This window comes from Diadema antillarum, unplaced genomic scaffold (genome assembly GCF_040938485.1).
Source record: "Diadema antillarum isolate AM-2024a unplaced genomic scaffold, OU_Dant_1.0 scf00000087, whole genome shotgun sequence".
Classification (NCBI taxonomy): domain Eukaryota; kingdom Metazoa; phylum Echinodermata; class Echinoidea; order Diadematoida; family Diadematidae; genus Diadema; species Diadema antillarum.
In genome coordinates this window covers 2,232,106-2,252,405 of record NW_027270976.1, presented here as the reverse complement: position 1 = coordinate 2,252,405, position 20,300 = coordinate 2,232,106, and the positions used below count along the sequence as shown (strand labels likewise).

Sequence of the window (20,300 nt, the reverse complement as noted above, 5' to 3'; positions counted from 1 at the left end):
TGCCATACAATGAGCAGCCTGAATGCATTTGCGCGGTCTCATTGCTGCTTTCTTCTTCTTTTTTTCTTCTTTTTTTCTTCTTTTTTTTTTTGCATATCCTCATTTTGGGAATGTGTTTATTTTGTCTGAATTTATTGATTTTTTTTTCTATTACTGCTACTGTCATTATTTGATATTCTGTTTTATAGAATGCACAAGTTTGTGTTTGATGATTCTGTTTTTATGAGAACAGATGATTTGGTTGTTTACACAGGGCCATGACAATATTATTATGATTTTATATTAATGCTGTTAATAGAGAATGATGCCAAATACATCATTAACGGCTCCATCATGATCTGATACCTGTATATCTATAAACCTGAATATGACTTATGATACTTTTTTTTTAGTGCAGCTGCGTTCACAATGAAGCTGAAATCCATGAAACTGTTTGGTCTTGTCCTTATGTCTGCCTCATTTATTATTGCTAAGAAGGAGTAAAGGTATGTAACTAACCTGTTATACTAATGCAAAAATCAAATTAAAAACACTCTGCTTTTTGTTCTGTTTCCAGCCAGCACAGCAGCTAAAATTTTGGTGGTGAAACGCGTAGTTACGAATTTGAGATTTGAACTTTCATTGTGACATGATGTCAAGTCATGTAACAATCAAGAGCAATGACACTGTCTTTTCTCTGGATGTGATGTAGGAAAAAGAAAAGAAAAGAAAATGGTATGACTCTCGGTGTGTAGATGGGTGTTCAAGTCCTGCTGTGCAGTAAATGTTAGTGAATGGGTGATTGTGTAGATTGACAAAGGATTGATGTAGGGGGTCCTCTGCAGGGGAGTGAATGCTCTGCCTCACCCACTCAATACCTGTATAGTCAATCCCTCATGGATCATTGTACCTTCTTTTCTCTGAGTTTGTTGGCATTACAGTTGCCTGGGAATAGAGGGGGGAAAAAAATCGGTGAAAATATGTTTACTGCAAAGAATGAAATCAGAACTCTTTTGTGGCATTTTTTAATTTGTGCTACAGCTCCATACATCTAGTGCCAAACTAACACATTTTATTTTATGTATGCGCATTTTGTGTTCCCCCGTGTTTGGAATTTGTCTCTTTTTGTGATGCAAACAGGCATTAACTTTTTTTGGTGTTGCAAACCAAAGAAATGCCCTTTTTGCTCTCCAATACTTATTTGTTATCAGGGAAATATTATCTTTTTCTTTTCTTTTTGTTTTTGTTTATTGAGGTCTGTCGCTTTGTAATTGGACAGTTGGGCAGACCGGCTGTTATGATATAAACTGTGCAATTGCTTTTAGCAGTCGTCATTCCATTTATGTGGATCTTTGCTTTGTTGGCATTGATGTATATATCCCTGATGTTCTGACTCTAAACCCAAGCAGCTATCCCCAGATGATAAACAGAGAATGCTAAGCTGCTTTTGGATGGATATGTGTCCAGTGCAGACTGCCTACATCTGGGAATGATTGCTCCAGTGTCTAGCAGTGAGCAGTTAGCTGTGAGATTTGTATTGTTAGTATGGCATTGTTGTTAAAGGGTGTGTACAGTTCTGGTCGAGGTGTAGATTTAGCTTTTAACATTTTGCGAGATATTCAGAAACCACTCTATGAGATGTCAAAGAGCATGCAGTTCTAAGGGGTATCAAAAGTTTATTCGATGAAAATCGGTTTTGAAATGGCTGAGATATACAAAAACAACGTGAAACAAAGAGATCCTAATGAAGTTGGGGCATGTCGCCTTTTATTATTAGCACTTTTTATTTATATCTCAGCCATTTGAAAACCAATTTTCATCAAATAAACGTTGAATCCTTCTTAAGATTACATGCTCTTTCATATTTCATAAGACGCTTTTCATTATCTCATTTAGGAATGTTCAAAACATGAATCCCTACCTCAACCAGTACTGTACAGTCCCTTTAAACTGCATTCTTCATATTATTATACATTGCTGTATGCCTGCTTATTGAGGTGGGTCTTGAGTCACCCTCTCTGCCAACACACTATGTACAAAAAGTGCCTCCTATTAACTCTTGTGTTGAGTCTAGATTTTGTGGTAAATCTTTCCATGCAGAATACAGTCTTTTGATAGTTGGAAGTAGTATTTCACACAATACAAACAGGTCATGAGTGATGTTCAAACATGACAAACTTCACTAACAACATTACGATAATGGCCTTGACACTGTCTGTGTTGAAGTTGTTGAAAAAAAAAGATTAGATTTAGAAGTATGTCAGCCTGAATGTAGTTTGCATAACCCTTCAAGATTTACCAGGTGAAGATGGCAACTCTGTAAACAGCTTAAACGAGTCTCACCTGAGATATCTACGAAAATGTCTTAAGTATCTAAGTACTGCCAAAAAGGTAGAGTGTAAGTTAATCATAATTGCATTATCAAAATTCTGATATTGACATTAATACACGTCACGTACTCACCATTACCAGTAATAAAGAAAAGTGCCAAATACCAGGTGTCATGCTCCCAGTTAGAGCTCAGTGTCACGGGGTCATTTACACAGTAGAAGCCCTGAGTTTTACATTTTTTGTTTTTTTACCACAGTGATGCTTAGAATATCACATCATAATCCTTTATTCAGCAAGATCAACCATATCTGAAAGATCAGTAAATGTTATCTTCATAGAGAGGAAAATTAATCCAAGAATATTCACCTGAAACGAACCATCTTGTTAGATGAACGGGTATGTTTTCTTTTCACTTCACTTTCTCACGAAAAAAACAAAAGAAGAAAAAGGTTGGGTTATGATATAGTCTTAGCTTGAGCAGTCTTTTTGACAGTGTTCTTACAGACCACTTGTAGTTTGTGCCATGTCTGAAAAGAAAATAATTTTGTCAGGGCAATACAAAGAATGAAACCTGCAGATCTTTCTCACACCTGTGGAACCTAGACATAGTATCCAGCTTCCCAAGTTTATGTTCCATGGTTCTCGAGGGAAGAAAAAGATGGCACACTCTCATAAGTGTCAGGTTTCTTTCCTGGTTTGCGAAAATATTGTGACGCTTTTGGTTTCCGACCACTTTCCATGGAAAAGTTTACCTTAAATGACTTAAACATGCAAGGTAAGAAACAGGTTGCAGGGTCATAAATTAGTAATTTGCAGATCTGCAGTATCAGACCATCTGGCTGTTTGGATGTAATAGTTTAGTGATGACTGCAACATTTCCGTGTCAAATGGAAGTTGTTGTTTTTTCCCCCTTCTTCTTTTCAACATTGCTTCAGAAGCAACTGTTCTAAGGTGACAATGTTCCTAGTTCTGATGTTTATCAGACATGCCTTTTTCAAAAACCACATATGAACTCATTGTTCCTGGAACCGGATGAGACTTCTGCAGTGAAGGTATCTTGAAGCGGATGAACCAACCCGCTGACTATCTCTTCGGAAATAAAGTCAGGAAGATTTGATAAGGGTCATGTGATGAATATTTTATCATAATGTGTTGCACTATTCTGGACGTGAACCATGCATCTTTTGTCTTTTTTTCAGTTGAAAATGTAAAAACTGTAGTGGTGGGAGAGTTTCATTAGTGGAATGGGACCATTACAAAGAATCTCCTGTTTTGTGGGAAAAGAAAAGCAACGCAATGATGGATGCAAGTTTGACCTTTGGCTATAGATGCCCACAGTGTCAGCAGTCATGTAGCTTCTTTAGGGCTGGTGCCAGTTTTGGTCAGTAGTCTTGGACAGGTCAAAGGTGGCATACAAGCCAATGTTTCAATGGTGACCGTTTGCTCTGGTGGTCAGACAAAAAGAATATCTACATGTACACTCACACTCAAGCTCATTTTCCTTTTGTCACTGTTGTTTTGTTTTGTTTTTGTTTTGTTCTCTTTCTTTCTTTTTTTGTCTGTCCAGCAGTCAAAATCATGCGTACGTTTTGACTTGTGTAGAAGTATTTAGATGTTTACTTTTTCTCAGAAAATATCCTTTAACTACCCATGCTGTACTAGAAATGGAATATAATGTTTATGGATGCACAGTAAGGGAGCTTTTGTGGTTGACGAGTGAAGAACATGTGGATAAGACTGCAGGCTTCCATGCACATTATGAGGGTGGAGTCCCAGCCCAGCAGTAGTACCCTTTTTTTAGCAAGGCACTTTATCCTCATTGCAAAGTCTCCTGGAGGAGCCTTTCAGCCATTAGTCCTTTGTGTAAGAGGAGCTGCACTCTATGCATGTTAAAGAACCCAATTCATTTCTCTAATAATAATAAGCAGGGTAAAATTCCGGTAAAGTGCTCAAACACACACACACACACACAAAGAAAACTTACTGGTAATTATCTGCAATACTCTTCAGGATTGAAGGGAGCAGATTACCCAAAAGAAGAAGAAGGAGCAGAAGAAGTATCTTTGAATAATTGCACACTGGGATGCAAATGACAGACTTCAATTTTGCCAAAATATTTTCCTTAACCAGCATGACATCTTCTGGATATTTGTTACCCCTCTGTGTTTTTCATTTACCATTATCACGTGCCCAAACATTTTATGCTGATAATCAGAGGCCGGCATAGTTGTTAGGGGTGATTTACCTGTTTCCATCAACTTAGACTCCGTCTGTCGTGGCGCCCTGACTCTCCCTATTTTCACTTCCCACATCGTCAGTGTATCTGCTTCGATTATGCCCAGCTCTCTGCCCCCGTAAGGATTCACCCATTAAGCCATTAAGGTAATGGGGTATGGTTCCCATCACCTGTTGGTGTTATGACCACTGATGAAGGGGTGTTCCAGGCCGTGAAATGTGCATGGACTCATCTTTATGGGCAGTCAGATAGAGGGATGTTTTAATAGTAGGCTACACACACACACATTGATGACATGTAGACAATGCTTACATGCAAACAGTGCTTAGGTTTAGGAACCAGACATACACATATTTGTGTGTACATGTCTGTGACTTTTTTTTTTAGAAAGAAAAGAAAATCTTATATTCTTTTCTGTAGAATAACTAACCTACAGCAAATTTCAAATTCATAATTTACAGTTACCTGTCAAATGTTTAAAGATATGTGTCCATTAAAGACAAGTGTCCACATATTTCAAGATACAGAAGATAACTCTCTCACCCATGACAAAATATTTTCAAGAAATATCTATCAAGTGATAGAGCTTTCCTTTGTTCTTCCCCTTCAATGTAAATGCTTATATACCCATGTCACATAATGATTATGAACATTGATGGCAAAGTAAACCTATCAATATCAATGTCTTCATTCTTCCTTTGATCATGAAAATAATTTCCATTTGACAGTGAAAAGAATACCTCTAGCGTGAGACTTAAATACACAGTCTGGGAGTGCTTTCAAACACTGTGCCTACACAGCATAACTTCTGAAACAGTTTTGAAGCAAAGAATATGTGTGATACTGACAGTTATTCCTAGACCTTTGGGTTATGTCCATCATTAAAATTAGCATAGATGGACATATTGCCCTGGAAGCATTTAACATAGTATTTAATGTCAATATGTGGGTTTATGGTGTAGTTTGTAAGTAGGTCAGTATTACAAGCCAGTGCAAGTAGGTACGTGTTATTGTAGCCCAAGCAAAGAAGGTGAGACTTTGCAAACAGGGGAACATCATAGGGATATCCAGAGTACACATTTCATGACTTTGTTAATAATCCTTTCATAGCTAGTGTATGACTGCATACATTGACTACCAGCATCCAAAAGAATGAAAAGGAGTTTTCATGAAAAAAAAAAAGAAAAGAATGTTGTTTGGCAGATTGAGAAGAGATTGCCTAGAGTGGAGGCACTTGAAAAGATTCATTTCTTTTCTCTTTTTCTTTTCTCTTTCTCTCTTTGTGATATTTGTCACTTATAAGAATCAATTATTTGACATTGATGTTAACTTAATATTTTTTAAAGATATTTCTTTGTGCCAAATGAGTCAAACTCAAGGTTGTTTCATTGATGAATATATTTGCAGGTTGTTTTGTTGTGTTTTCTAATTTGTTTCATTGATGAATATATTTGCAAGTTGTGTCGTTGTGTTGTCTAGTTTCTGGTATTCAGTGCCCCGTAATTTCAGGGGGGTTCGAATAGCTCGTAAAGTGTGGCAAGAGTATGATTAGATAAATTTGCCTTCAGTTAATGTAGCCATGTAAAACAAATTTATACATTGTCTGACTCTAACAACACAAAGAGCAAAATATAAGGGAATAGTTTATTGAGCTATAATATAACGCATGTCTATTGTCTCAACTGTTAAACTTTATGCATGTTTACTTGACCTTGTGATGCTTGCTGAAATGCTGTTGAGAGTGGATAGATGTGGATGACATTTTGTGGAAAATGTGTGATTTTGATGTTCCCAATTGGCTGAATTATTGCTGAATGAATGTAATAGCCTGGCTGCAGTGATATTACCATAAGCTAAACCCCTGAAAGGGGAATAGGAGTTGGCAGTTCTGAGCCATATTGCAGTTTCTTTGGTAGGTAATACTGTTATAGAAGTCAAGTGGTACAAATAAATGTTTTGTCATTGAAATGGAAAAAAACCCAACAAAACTTAGTTTAGTGAGTGTAGATTGCAAAGTCAGGTCACATTTTTATCAGTGACAAATTGTGACGATTGGCATGGATGATTGTTTAGAGAAAAAAAGTGGGAAAATGTCATTTCTCCAAGGGAAGTTAATGAATGAGGTAAACCAATTCAGAATTTTACGATGCACAAACACAATGAGAAATGATTTTGAGTTGACAAGTTGCTAAATCAATGTATTCATGAGAAATGTCTATGCATTTATGCAATCAGTAATTATTTTCATTTTTTAAAGCATGCCAAATGTGTGTTTAATTTGTGAAGGACTGGTTGTAATGCAAGTGCTTTTGTCTGTAAAGTTTATAATACAACATATGTTTATTTTAAATCTTGTAACTTACGTGGAATAGTATTCAACTCAGTTGTGAAATTTGTGTCTAGTGCAGAAAACCTAAACATGGCACATTGATGAATAATGTATTTTTGTTGTTGTAAATGTCACATTTTTGGCATTGAAATGTGTATTTACTTGTGTATTATCAAATCTAACATGTAAATATTCAAAATTTATTCGCAAATGTAATATATATATATATCATTTATTGATTCAGGTAATTGCTTACATACTGGTTTGATTTACTTATGTTGTTACTACATATATTTTAATTGGTGTCTGTAATTCATGATACGAAAAAGCAAAATGCCAAATGTAGGTTTTGATAATTTTACCACATTATTGCAGACACTTATGCTTGCTACTACAGAAATGACTGATCAATCCTCTGTTTGTCCTTAATGTAAATATGAATTAAATTCCTACCTTATGATGTCATTCCTGTAGTTGACTTAAGGTTCACTGTCTTGATGCATGCCCTGTTCTTTTGTAAACTCAGATAGGCAAATATTATCATGTGCTAGAATTTAGTCTGTAAACAAAGAGACATCTATGTCCTCTCTACCATTAAAGCATAACCCTAAAGAGCCTGTATTATTCAGAATATTTGACAGTAAACTGTGACTTTTCATTGCTGGTGGTAGGGGGCTGTGTATAAGCTGTGATCATGGCAGGAACGTTGGAAGGATGAGTGGAAAATAACTGGAGTTAGGTCAGCGGTATGAATGACTGTAGATCCTTGCAGGGTATTTGACAGTAATAAACTATCAGTACCAGGGGTAATCTGTGTATACTTGAAGTCATTTGCATGGTGAGATAGTGGTCCTTGGTTTTAAAAAAAAACTTCATTTAAGCATTCTGTATTATCCTCGCGTAGTATAAAGTACCGGTAGACAAATATTTTATATCCTAAAATTAACCATACACATCTATTACTTCGCTTGTCAAGAATGTTTTCTCCCCCTCAGCTATATATCCAAGAGCAGTCTCAATCATACCAGTGCAATTGTAGTTCTATAATGAGTGGGGGAGATTGGCATCTGTGGTATGTAGATACCATTATATACTTGTTTGTTTCAAGTAATTACACAAAATTTATTTGTCATTACTTGGAAGGGCTTCAAACAAGACAAAAATCTGTATTACTGCTATTTAAGAGCTTTCATATTTTCGCATGTTCTCTTTTTATGTTTTTCTTTCTAAACATAGTCTGTTGTATCCCATCAGTCATAGGCTTACATACTAAAACATTATGACCGTATTGCCGGTTATCAATTGTCATACTTGATAATATAGTCTGCCCATGTATTAGGGCCTAGTACATAATACAGCAAACAGTTGGGAGGATGCATTTTGCCACAGAACACACTATCCTCTATGATGTAAAAACAATGGTAAAATGCAATATTTGAACAGAGATTCTGCTTGTCAGTTTTGGTGTTGTTGTTTTGTTGTTGTTGTTGGTTTTTTTTTTTTTTTTTGGGGGGGGGATGCCAATATGGTGTCTTGTTTGTTTAATGTCTGCTATGTTAAAGACTCATACAAATGAGTCTTTAGCTGGACATAAAGTTGGAAAGATCAGCTGGAAATTGTATCTTTGTGATTGCATTTACAACATCAATTGTATCCATTAGGTCTCTCTAATTCCTAACTGAGTGTATTTCTATGTTTTGTAGAGCGATCTAAGGAAATGAGAATTTTCTCTGTGTTGGTGACTTGGGTATGATTCTGTCTCTAAATATCTACAAACAGCAACTTTCTTTCTTTTTATTACAACCTGTTGTTCAGTAGATATGTATAATGTTCTGAGTCAGGATTGGTATTGAAATAGTGCTGTGGATGTGCAGGAGATACACTGTGAGACATTAATTGTCTCTCTCCAAAACTTTGAAGTGGTCATTATACACCAGATGGACACAGGCATCCACTACTGTACTGACCTCAACTGATTTATTGCAGCTGACCAAGCTGTGCAAGACATATCACTTGAGTTCACTGTGGAACACCATATTTTAACTTCAAATGATCTCTTGTGCAACACTTTGGGGCTGAAATTGATTTTTTTTTTAAAAAATCATGTTTATTGGAATCATTCAATTGATTTGATTTCAATTAAATTACCCTACTGTGTTTCTACTTCTGAGTCAAGCTTGTCTTACGAATATGTGTGCTGATCAAGTTTATAATGTCACAGGACTTGATTGACCTGATATGTGTAATCTCCTTGTTGTATTATTTCTCTGTAAATGTTGAAACTGAATATGTTCACACTTGGTGCAAATACTGATTGCTTTTACATGTTACAGTTGTATCACCTTAAATCAATGAATATGATTTTCTTGAATCGAAGAATTCTATGTTAAGAATGATTCTGATGTATTTTGATTGTAAGAACATATGTACATAAATCCTGAAAATGTTGATTATGTCCTTACATAAAAGCATAGACTGAAACCAGGTGTCTGCTGATTTTCTTTGTGTCCCAAATCTTGTAAGGGGGAATTAAACCCAAATTATATATTTGGATTGAGTGAATTCACCAATATTAGTAGAACACATCAGTGAAGTTTTAGGAAAAATGGAGAATCCATTGAGAACCTATGAATTTTTTAAAGTCATGGTGCCACCATAACTGGATGAGAAGACTACTACAATTGTTTATGTCCCCATATATACAACAGTGTAAAGTAAAAATAAAGAGAATTCCATAAAATTAAATTTTTCAATGAAAAGTAGACATTCCCTCAACTTGTTGCAACATACGTGAAGAGTAATGTTATTCCCCCTGCTTTCTGAAAGAGATAAGTCAAGTGCTTTTCCATTATACAAGCGAAGTGAAAATATGTTGAATTTCTGTATACTTTCTTTATATTGTTTTCAATACATGATATCACAAAGTGTTGTAGTCTTCTCAATCAGCGATGGCTGCATCAAAACTTTAAAAATTCATAACGTTTCAACAGATTATCTGATTTTCCTCAAATTTTGCTGATGCATTCTGTAGTATTGCTGCATTCCCTCAACTCATATATATATATATATATATATATATATATATATATATATATATATATGGGTGTGGTTTAGTGGATTGGTGTAGAGAAGTGTAGCTGTCTGAGAAATTTATTGTGGCCTACTTTGCCAAGTTTTTGTTGAAAATACACCTTGAGCTTCAACAACAAATTCTCTACATTAATTTGCATGACAACAATACATGTATACTAGTATGGATGTTGTGGGATTTCTATTTTGTTTTATTTGCACAGATTAAAGAGTTTGGTTTTGAGTGGGTTTTCACAAAGCAGGGAATTGTATGTCATGAAATTTGCCAAGAGTACAAACATACTATGCATAGTCGTGACACTAATTTTGTTTTGTTTTGTTTTTTTGCGAATTGCCACTGGCATTGAATTCATAGTAATGTAAACAAGAACTTTCACATGCATTTTGATTTTGTGAGATTCGCGATACTAAAATGTATGCGACAAAGTATACAATCATGCAGACAAACTTTCATGTCAACCTCTGATCGAAACATGATGACTGAAGGTACAACAAGACTGGGACTCCTGAAGACAAAGTGATGTTGATGTTGATGATGATGATGATGATGATGATGATGATGATGATGATGATGATGATGATGATGATGTGGTGGTGGTGGTAGTGGTGATGATGATGGTGGTGATATGAGAGGAAAAGAGGAGAGGGAAGAGAAAATCTGAAGTAAAAGTAAAATGTCACTCCAAGTTCCAGATTACTTCAATGCAAAGAGTGAGATTATACAGAATGATGAAGTCTTTAAAAATCTCACAAAAACTGAGAAAGTTATGGCATTACAGAGTTTCACATTTCTGTCCAAAAACAGAGATGCCAGTAGCAATCTATTTTTAGATTAGGAGAAGCGATAAGGCAATTGGTTCACAAGTTTCCTATTGACTTGCACACGAACATCCTAATAGTTGTTTTTTTTTTTTTAGGTGACATAAGGAAGAACTGTCCTTCATATCACATTCTATAGTAATATTGACCTGACAGTGAGGGTTAATAGTGCCTAAATCATTGACCACAGTTTTTCTTTAAAAGATATATATATATTTCCATATGTGGGGCAAGATTTTATGTGATGACATCACCCCATTCAATTTGCACCTGTGGAATCAAGACGGATATCACTTTTTTATAAAGACGTATGCAAAATTACCAATAAATTCTATCTGACCTGTATTCTATTTACAATGTAATTTCAGTAATAGTGAAACATTCACCAGTTTCTTTCACTATAATACTGTGAAACTGAATATGGAGTGCACCTCTATTTCAAGTTAACATAACAATCCAAAGAGTGAGATTACAGACATCACACACACACACACACACACACACACATACACACACACATACATATATGCATGTATATATAATATATGATACACACACTTTTGGGGGACATGTTAGGCCTACATTTTCTGCAGTAATTTTCTACATCAGCTAGGTCACACATTTTACTTTCTTTTGGCATTTCTTCATGAATAGTGTAAATGATCATACCCCTGAAACTAACTATAAAAACTAACTGATAGAAAAAAAATCAGATAAAGTCAATCTCATAATATATAGTCACAACTTGGAACATATTTCTTCTTAACACCCACCTCTTGAAATTAATACATATTCATGCAGATTCTACCTCGGGTGAATTGATAGCCGAAATTTTAATGTGCAATGTATGATGGATGACCAGAACAATATGTCCTTGTATCTTGTTATATATGACCAGGGAAAACATATTTTATACAAGACTGAATTCATTTGTCAGAAGTCATTCAGTAAAATATGAGAATTAAATGACCGAATGCACATTCTCCAACATGACAAAGTTGGGAGAGTTTTTTAAAGAAAATATTTGTTCCCCTTGATGTAGCTCTCACCTTTTGCCATATAAAGACAGGGTAGAGATGGTGAGAAAGAGAAAGAAATATTGTGTTCGGTCTTTGTTTTGAAATCTTAAACATTTAAAAATATCAGAGACGAGTTTGCATTTCAAACATCATCTTGATGAGTGGAAGTCACGTCTACATTCATGATGTAGGTAGAGAAGGTACATGAAGGTTACCACATTAAAATTGACCGATATTTCAGCCAAAACCTCTCTAAGAAAGCAGAAAACAAAAACAAAAAAACACAGGAGTCACGTTCGTGTTGTTCAAAATACATTTAGTCAGAATCCTGGAGAAAATACCCTAGCCATAAGTTGACCTACTTTTTTAATGGGGGTTCATTTTGTGGGAATTGTTCGCGCAGCGCAGTGCGGTTGTTGTGAGCCACTGTCGGGCGATACCATCAAGGAGCGAGGGGGAACCACGTCCTCTGCTAGAACGTACGAGAACATTGTATACAGTCCCACCAGCAAGGAGTTGACGTAATTTTTCCTGCGAAAAACGATCGTTCCGTAGCCGCGCCGCGCCATCTCTTCTCTCCAAATCGCAACCGTACCATACCGACCTCGAAGTAGTGGATTATTTGAGCGGAAGCAAGCGCGCAGAACACAGAGAAGGTTAGCTCCCTCTCTATGCAATCCTCGACAGTGTATTGAGACTGCATAGGGATCGAAAAGATAAGCGACCGCGATACACAGCGACCGTAACGTACTACGCGGCCTATGTTTGATACAGTGTGCCAGTCGGCGATGCGTGCCACATACAGGATGTAACGAATCGAATCCTGTGATTGAACTACACATGTGACTAATAATTCTTGCACAGTGAATTAAATGCGAATCAAGACTGGATATTTACAGTGGAAATATTTAACTTGGATGTACATACTATACAAACTGTGAAACGCGTACTAAAAGTGAAAGATGGCGACTGTACCCAGAGAAAAGAGGAGGTAAGTTCAATTTGTGCATGGAATTTTGCGAGCATACATGACCTAGAATGAGCTGTATGTTTCGGAGAAAGAGAACAACAGTGACCGCGACCGGCTTCTTGATCGCAACTAAAACTCTAGACTATGTTATTTCACCCTATAGATGATCTCAAAGCAATCTGGAATAATGTGTGTGTTGCTGTAGTGTCGACCGAAGACGTTGATCTAGTTATTAGTAGACGAAGTGTTTCAGTTTCACACGAGTAGTTTGTACATATTATCGGACAGAAATCTCTCCAACGCAATAAAACCCGTGCGAACTCTCAATGTGTAATGTAGATTGTGCAATTTTGTGTAGTGTGTGATTAGATGTCGGCTTGCGCGTTTCCTGGCAGGGGTGTCTCACTGGGAATGTTTTTCAGAACAGTGTGGTGTTGATATAAATTTTGAACAGTTTTAAAGAACAACAACAAAATGACGGCAGTTCTACGACATTATGACCATGGTTACCTTCAGTATCAGCTTGGTTTGTGATTAGCGCTTAGGAATATTCTGACATACTTTTTGGAGACAATTTTTTTTTTCTGTAATTTTCTATTAACGTTAGACTCTAACTATATGTAAGATACGGTACTATAAGCTGTTCTTTTCGTGAGGGTTTAATTTCCGCAAATTTCGCGAATCACATTTGGACCACGAATTTAACAAAATGTGAAAATGTCACTATGCGCTAAGGTAGTAGCGTGCTTATGAAGGCCTCTGTGTCAATTCGCGAAAATGTCCGTGACCTCCCCATTCACGAAAACATCTGTACGCAAAAATAACAGTGTATCATTACTATCAATACACATGTAGACGCTAGGTCTAGTGGTCAGTAGCCTACTGTATGTAGCAGAACTAAGCCCACTAATCAGTATAGAAGAGTCTTTTCCGTCTTGTTCTCTCAAATTGTGCTGTAGCCTTGCAGTTTATAATACTTGACAGTGCCAAACTGTGGAAATATTAAAGAATAGACTCCAAAATCAATGATTCATTGTATCATAATTTTGTTGATGTAGAATGTCTAAAGTAAGATGTTGTGCAAATTTGTACGTTGTATGTCTACTGTAGCTGTTACAATGTACGTCTACACACATGTACAAGCCTGTACATTGTATGTATGATGTTAGTGTATTGATGGTAATTAGTTCAGTACACAATGGTACAATGGTACTGTTTCACAGTGCTTACACTACTAGCTGTAGTTAATAAGCATTTGGAAGCAAATCATTAAATCGATGAGTTTTATAAATGGCTATTATACTGAATTACATACATGTAGAGTGTTGATCTACTGTATATTGTGCGTATACAAATTGTTTTGTACATGGTGTATATACGAGTACATGTACACTGTATTGATGCCATGCATTCTGATATTCAAAATTTATAATAAATATCAACTTTTGTTTTAAATATTGAGATGGTCTATAGTTGGGAAAGGAAAGAATGGAATACATTTTATTCTTGTTTTTCCTCATTTTTATACAAACATATTTTACACTGCCTTTGAATGCCAATAGAAACACAAAATCATTAATGAAATCACAAAATATAGGTTTTGTTAAAACAATCATGTGCTACAATGTAATTGATATTGATAGTTACTTGATGCAGAACCCATTATAAATACCATAGAGAAATTGGAATAGTTGTGTACAGTTGTACACTGTAGGATGGGGTAAGTGAAGAGTTAATGCCTTCAGACGTCAACTGAATGAAATTGGATATGTAAATTTGATACTATGCATTTACCTGTATCTGCGTAGTAGGGTCTTCTACAGTACGCATTTCCTTGTACTTGAACTGTAGTAATTTTTGCACTGGTATTTTGCATGGGAATTTCCCAATTTATGGTGGGACCATCAGTACATTACATGTACAGTAGCATGTTTATGAAGAGGTGATTAGAGAATGGTGTGTGCTGTGCAATGTAGTCTACTTTGTACATGGTGTGGTTATGCACCACCCCTGTATTAAAAAGAAAAAAAAAAAGAAATGTCGGTATTGTAGGCCAGTTCTAAGTACAGATGAAGATTTGTTTTTGTTCACATGACCAATGCTATTTAATAATAACACTGGATTGTTGTGAGTTTTTGTGGTGGGAGGGGGATGGAAGATAGGTTCAGATTGAAGATGAAGGCTTTATGAAGGTTTATGTTAGGTTTGTTGCATTATTCTACTATGCTACAGCTTGTACAGTGGTTGTACTTGTGATTCTTTCTTTGAGCTACAATGTACATGTAATCTTTCAAACTCCATACTAGTATTTCAACTTCTCATTTGGTCCATCCAAGAAATGGATGACCAAATGTGCAAATTTTACACTAATTACAGAACATTGATGAAGATATGAAAACCCATTTACGTGTACAGTAGATGATCTCTACAGGAATATGCATATAAAATGTAAATTTAATTCTTATCAGGTTCACCAACAGAGGACATACTACATGTACAACGTAAATGTTTAGTTTAGTCAATGATAGCTTCGTTTTCTTTCTGTATTATGCAAGTAAAGCTTCATACAATTGTATCTTGGCAATATGCTGTATTGAACTTGTTGCCCAACAGGGTACAATAAATTACAATACATGCCATGGAATTAATCAAGTACCGGTAACACACCAGTGCCTGCTAGCCATTTTTGTTAGCGGTATTTGCACAATGTTAATGCAATGATTTGTTATTCAAAGTGTACAGTAGAACAAGTTTCTTAATTCTAGCTATCGCCAATGACGTAAAAAGTACCCGGATGTGGCTTTTTCGTCAAGATGTAGTGCACTTGGTAGCAAGGGCACTTCCGGCACGGGGCATAATTTGCACAATGCTAGCGTGCACGTACGTGTACCTTACCTACAGCGCAGCGCCGACCACGGATACTAGTCACAGAACTCTAAAAGAGTTCTTCTGTGATACTAGTACAGTAGGCCCCTGTACCGCCCGAGCCAGTGAGTGGCCAGGCCTGTCATACTCGTACACTGTAGTCCCCTCCGGCGGCCGGCCTTGCATTAGCATGCACCACTGCACACAGCGCATAAGCTAACACACCGGCAGTACAGTGTAGAATTTCTACTGCTCGATCATGCAATCGATGTGCACGCATCACAGATCAGTCATCTCTGCATACGCTGAAAATATGCTGGAAAATATTCACCCACCTGGATATACAGTATATCGTCATGGAATGCCCATCTTTTTTTTATTTGTTCTCTGTCGAAATGTCGCGAACACAATCGGGAACAAACAGTGATCTCAAACTTATCCTGTCTCCGAAGCAACTTCTTCCAAGTAAGTACGTACAATGTACGTAGGCCTACTACTAGTGCTACTACCACTACTAGTAAGTCGCGCGTGCACGTACTGCGCTGTGGAGTCACCCGCAAACTTCACCCACGCGGCCACGTCACGTCTCGTATGCCAGTAAGGGTCCTATTTCTGCAGATTTTTTTCATTTATTGTCGTGCGAACAACACATGGCAGCTTCGCAGCAACAACCAATAGTCGTATTAACAGCAATTTCTTAAGAATGGAGAAATTTCAAATCATATTAAAGCTGTAATTCAAGTCGAGAAAACCGGAATTACACGTAGGATACAATCAGTTGTGTGTGTAAATAGCATTAGTCACGTATCACGCGCGTACGAACGGAAGTGACTTTGCTACCGGACTATCCCATAATGCACCGTAAATGACGCTTAAATCAACATCCGGGTACTTTTTACGTCATTGGCGATAGCGAGAATTGGCATTGACAAATTGATTGTGTACTATTGTACATGTACCTGCTGAGAATACGACATTGTACTGTGGAATAAATTTTTAGTTGCCACTTTTGCTATTTTGGGCAGCATTCAATATGTTATCAAGTTGAATATCAGTATTCACTTCTTCAAGGAAGATTTGCCACCTGAAACAAAACATAGAAGTTCTTTGTCAGTGTTGAATTCAAATTTTAAGACAGATTGTGACATTACTCTGAATGATGTGTTTTAGGAGCATGAGATTGGAAAGGAAATGAACATTTAACTTTACTTGCTTCTCATATTAAAAAAAAAAAAAATGCTTGTACTGTAACATTGGTTGCACTGTTGGGATGTTTAAGACTTGTCACAAATTGAAAGGAAATAATATGTTCATTAGAGTTGTAGTCAATCTGTCACTCTCCTTTATAATTTGTTGCAGAAACTCAGAAAAGAGGAAAGAAAAATCAAGAAATGCTGCAAGATGCCGGAGAGGGAAAGAGACAGAGATATTTTATGAACTAGCACACACATTACCACTAGCACACAATGTTTGTGCACAGCTGGACAAGGCAGGAATCATGCGACTTGTACTCAGTTTCCTCAAAATTGGCAAGATTCTCCCTAAAGGTAATGTACAACTCATCCAATGACTTGTCAGTATGTTGATTTTGGTTGATATGTTGCATGTAGGTTGATTTTAATTCAAAACGAGTTCAGATTTTCCAAAGCCCATATGTTTCATATGATCTTCGACTTTATGAGTGATTTATATCACAGACTTAATTGTGTGCAAATTGTAGGTATTTCATACCCCTTTCAGTAACTCGTGCATTTTTGGCCAGTTCCTGGCCCGAGCTAAGTTGGCCCGCGCCAAGCAGTAAAAATTGCACTCAGTAACTACACATTGTATAGCAGAGCCGCGCTACTTTTACGATGACCCATTCACAAACTTTGCCTCGTAAGGGATAATTACCATGGTAACTGAACGCACGCTCCGGCGGAGGCACGGCCAGGTAATTGTGACCTTTGACCATGCAAGTAATTTTGGCCCGAGCCTGGCCCGCGCCTGGTGCTACAATGTAGCTTACAGCAGCGCCAAAATAGCGCTAGCCTGGTTAACCTTTTGAAGACTTATGTTCAGGCGAGTAGAAGATTTGTATGATGATGACATCATCACCTTGTCCAATGTGACTAGTAATATCGGCAATCTATGAAAAATATAAAAGCGTGACAGATGTATTGTTACCAATTTGATTTCTACATGTACTATTGATGGAACCTTTGCAGTTTTGTTCATTTGTTTTTACTCTTTAGAATACTGTAAAAGTGGATATTTTTGCGCGACTAATTTTTCGCGCTTCGCAGGGTAAGAAGAGTTTCGCGTGTTTTTAATTCCGCGGAATCATGACATCACGCACAGGAGCATATGGCGAGCAAAAATATTCGAGTGCTTTTATTTTCGCGCTAGTTTCTGGTTGCGCGAAATGCGCGAAAATTTCAACACCGCGAAAATTTCCACTTTTACAGTACCAATTTGAACATGGTATCAAATTACATGTGAGACAAAACCAAAAGCAGAAATAGCAAACATAAATCCAGTTATAAAAATTTCAAATCTACTCTGATCTCTTCTTTTGATTTACAATATAAAATATGTGATATGACAGCTATCAAGAAATCTTCAAACATTTACCTTTTTTCATATTGCTACTTGTATACTGAAATTATACTACTGTACAGTATAATTGACCAAAAAATGAAATAATTAGGTACAATGTATATGAAGAGTTCTGTATTAATCAACATGCTGTGATTATTTTATTCTGGGTATAGAAATCAAAGTGGAGGAGAAAGAAGACAGCAAAGTGAAAGCCCTGGATCAAATCATGGATCCACACTACCAGAAGTCTTTGGATGGATTCCTCCTCATCTTGTCACAAGAGGGAGACATGGTCTTCATCTCAGAAAATGTCTCAAAATTTGTAGGAATCAACCAGGTAATCCTGCGTTGCTAGCCCGTCCCCATCATAATTTGAGTAAATGCATACAAGGAATTTGATGATTTACACATTTTTTTGTAATTTTTTATACAGAGATGCATATTAAGCCAGAGGACAAAATTGCTGTGTGATATTTGACATGGTAAAGTACATGTACCAAGCTCCTTGCATCACAGAAACCGAAAACAGCTTTGTGTATAAGAAAGTACATTGCTCCTACACTTTAATATGATGCTGAAATACCAGAATATTTATTTTCTATTCTAGTTTTCCAAAAGCAGCGGTAAAACAGATGAAATACATGTAACATGTGCTTGTTCAAAAGATGAATGAAATACACCAGTGTGGAAGAATGAGGTTTGAATAATGGTGTTATTCGAAATATAGGAGGCTTGCATCATCATCATCATCAGTGTGTTGAGAAGAAGAGATAAGTTTAATTACCACTACAGTTTGAGATGTGTTCCCCTCCAAAGTGTTATTACCATGTATTTCTACAGTACATGTTTTGTGTTGTAGCATGAATTACAACTGTCATTTTCAATCTTTGTTTGCCACAGTTCATGACCTGTGAAAGGAAATTCTCATGAAAGGATTGGCAGCTTACTGTTTGTGCATTGCACATAAATCATCAATACAATGTAGATATTGTTTGAAAAGATAAACATAAGCCTTTGAAACCAAAACCAAAACAGGAACAAAGGATACTAAACAATAGCAAATGTGGTATAACAATAAGCTGTATGTGACATACATTGTACTATGTGTATACTGTATATGCAAATGACATATTTCAGCACAACTGAGAGCACACACAAAATAAGATCATCAAATACAATGAATATGGCATAAAGACTGATAATGAAAGACAGATGCACACTAACATCCCCAGATGTGTGCTCAAATATTTAACAATGTTTAATATACTGTTTTGTACGTGTAATCACACGAACAAAGGCATGCACATACACACAGAAAACAGATCACACTTTACACTCTTAATTTGCGATTGTTAACACTATTTCTGGGGAATTTTAAAAAGACGTTTAATTACTTGTCTTGTCTACATTTTGTAACTTGGATTTACTTTATAGATTACTATTATTGACATGTCACATTGTTCAACTCATTGAAACTGTTTAATTTGTGCTTCCTGTCCAAGGTGGATCTCATGGGCCATAGCATCTATGACTACACTCACCCCTGTGACCACGATGAGATCAGAGAACAGCTCTCAGACAGACCCGGTCTCTCTCAAAACATCCCTTCATCATCATCCACATTACTATCATCATCAAGTGAAAGGCAGCATCACAGCTTCCTCATCAGAATGAAGTGTACACTGACACCAAAAGGGAAGATTGTCAACCTGAAGGCAGCCACATATAAGGTATACTTCACGTGTGGTACTGAAACTATTAACTTAACTTTTTGTTACCTTTATTACTAGTAGAAAGATCACCTTTACATTCTATCATTATGTTATAATGTACAACATTTTCGGTAGATATAGTTTATGCTATGATTTTGTGAATGTATGTCAGTAATGAAAGCAGAAGATGAATTAGGAGGAATCAATATTTGTGTTATTTTGTACATATTATCAGTGTAATACATGATACATTTCTTGTATTATAATGTTTCTGTATGTATATGAATAATATATATATCTCTTGGACATCCCTGTCAGGCTTTTAATAGTTTATGGCGATCCACACAAAATGATATTCCATGTACAAACT

At 36.4% G+C, this 20,300-nt stretch overlaps 1 protein-coding gene across 2 annotated transcripts in view; it reads left to right on the top strand.

Annotated features, from left to right (window-relative positions):
* The first annotated feature begins 12,542 nt into the window (after positions 1–12,542).
* The window catches only part of LOC139718064 (hypoxia-inducible factor 1-alpha-like), a 43,226-nt gene continuing 35,468 nt past the window's right edge, over positions 12,543–20,300 (top strand). For both annotated transcript variants that reach the window (XM_071629559.1, XM_071629558.1), the window contains exons 1-4: positions 12,543–12,794; positions 16,998–17,185; positions 18,392–18,555; positions 19,721–19,948. In XM_071629559.1, the coding sequence (XP_071485660.1) occupies positions 12,766–12,794; positions 16,998–17,185; positions 18,392–18,555; positions 19,721–19,948 (609 nt within the window). In that variant the 5' untranslated portion in view covers positions 12,543–12,765. The remainder of the gene's footprint in view (positions 12,795–16,997; positions 17,186–18,391; positions 18,556–19,720; positions 19,949–20,300) is intronic.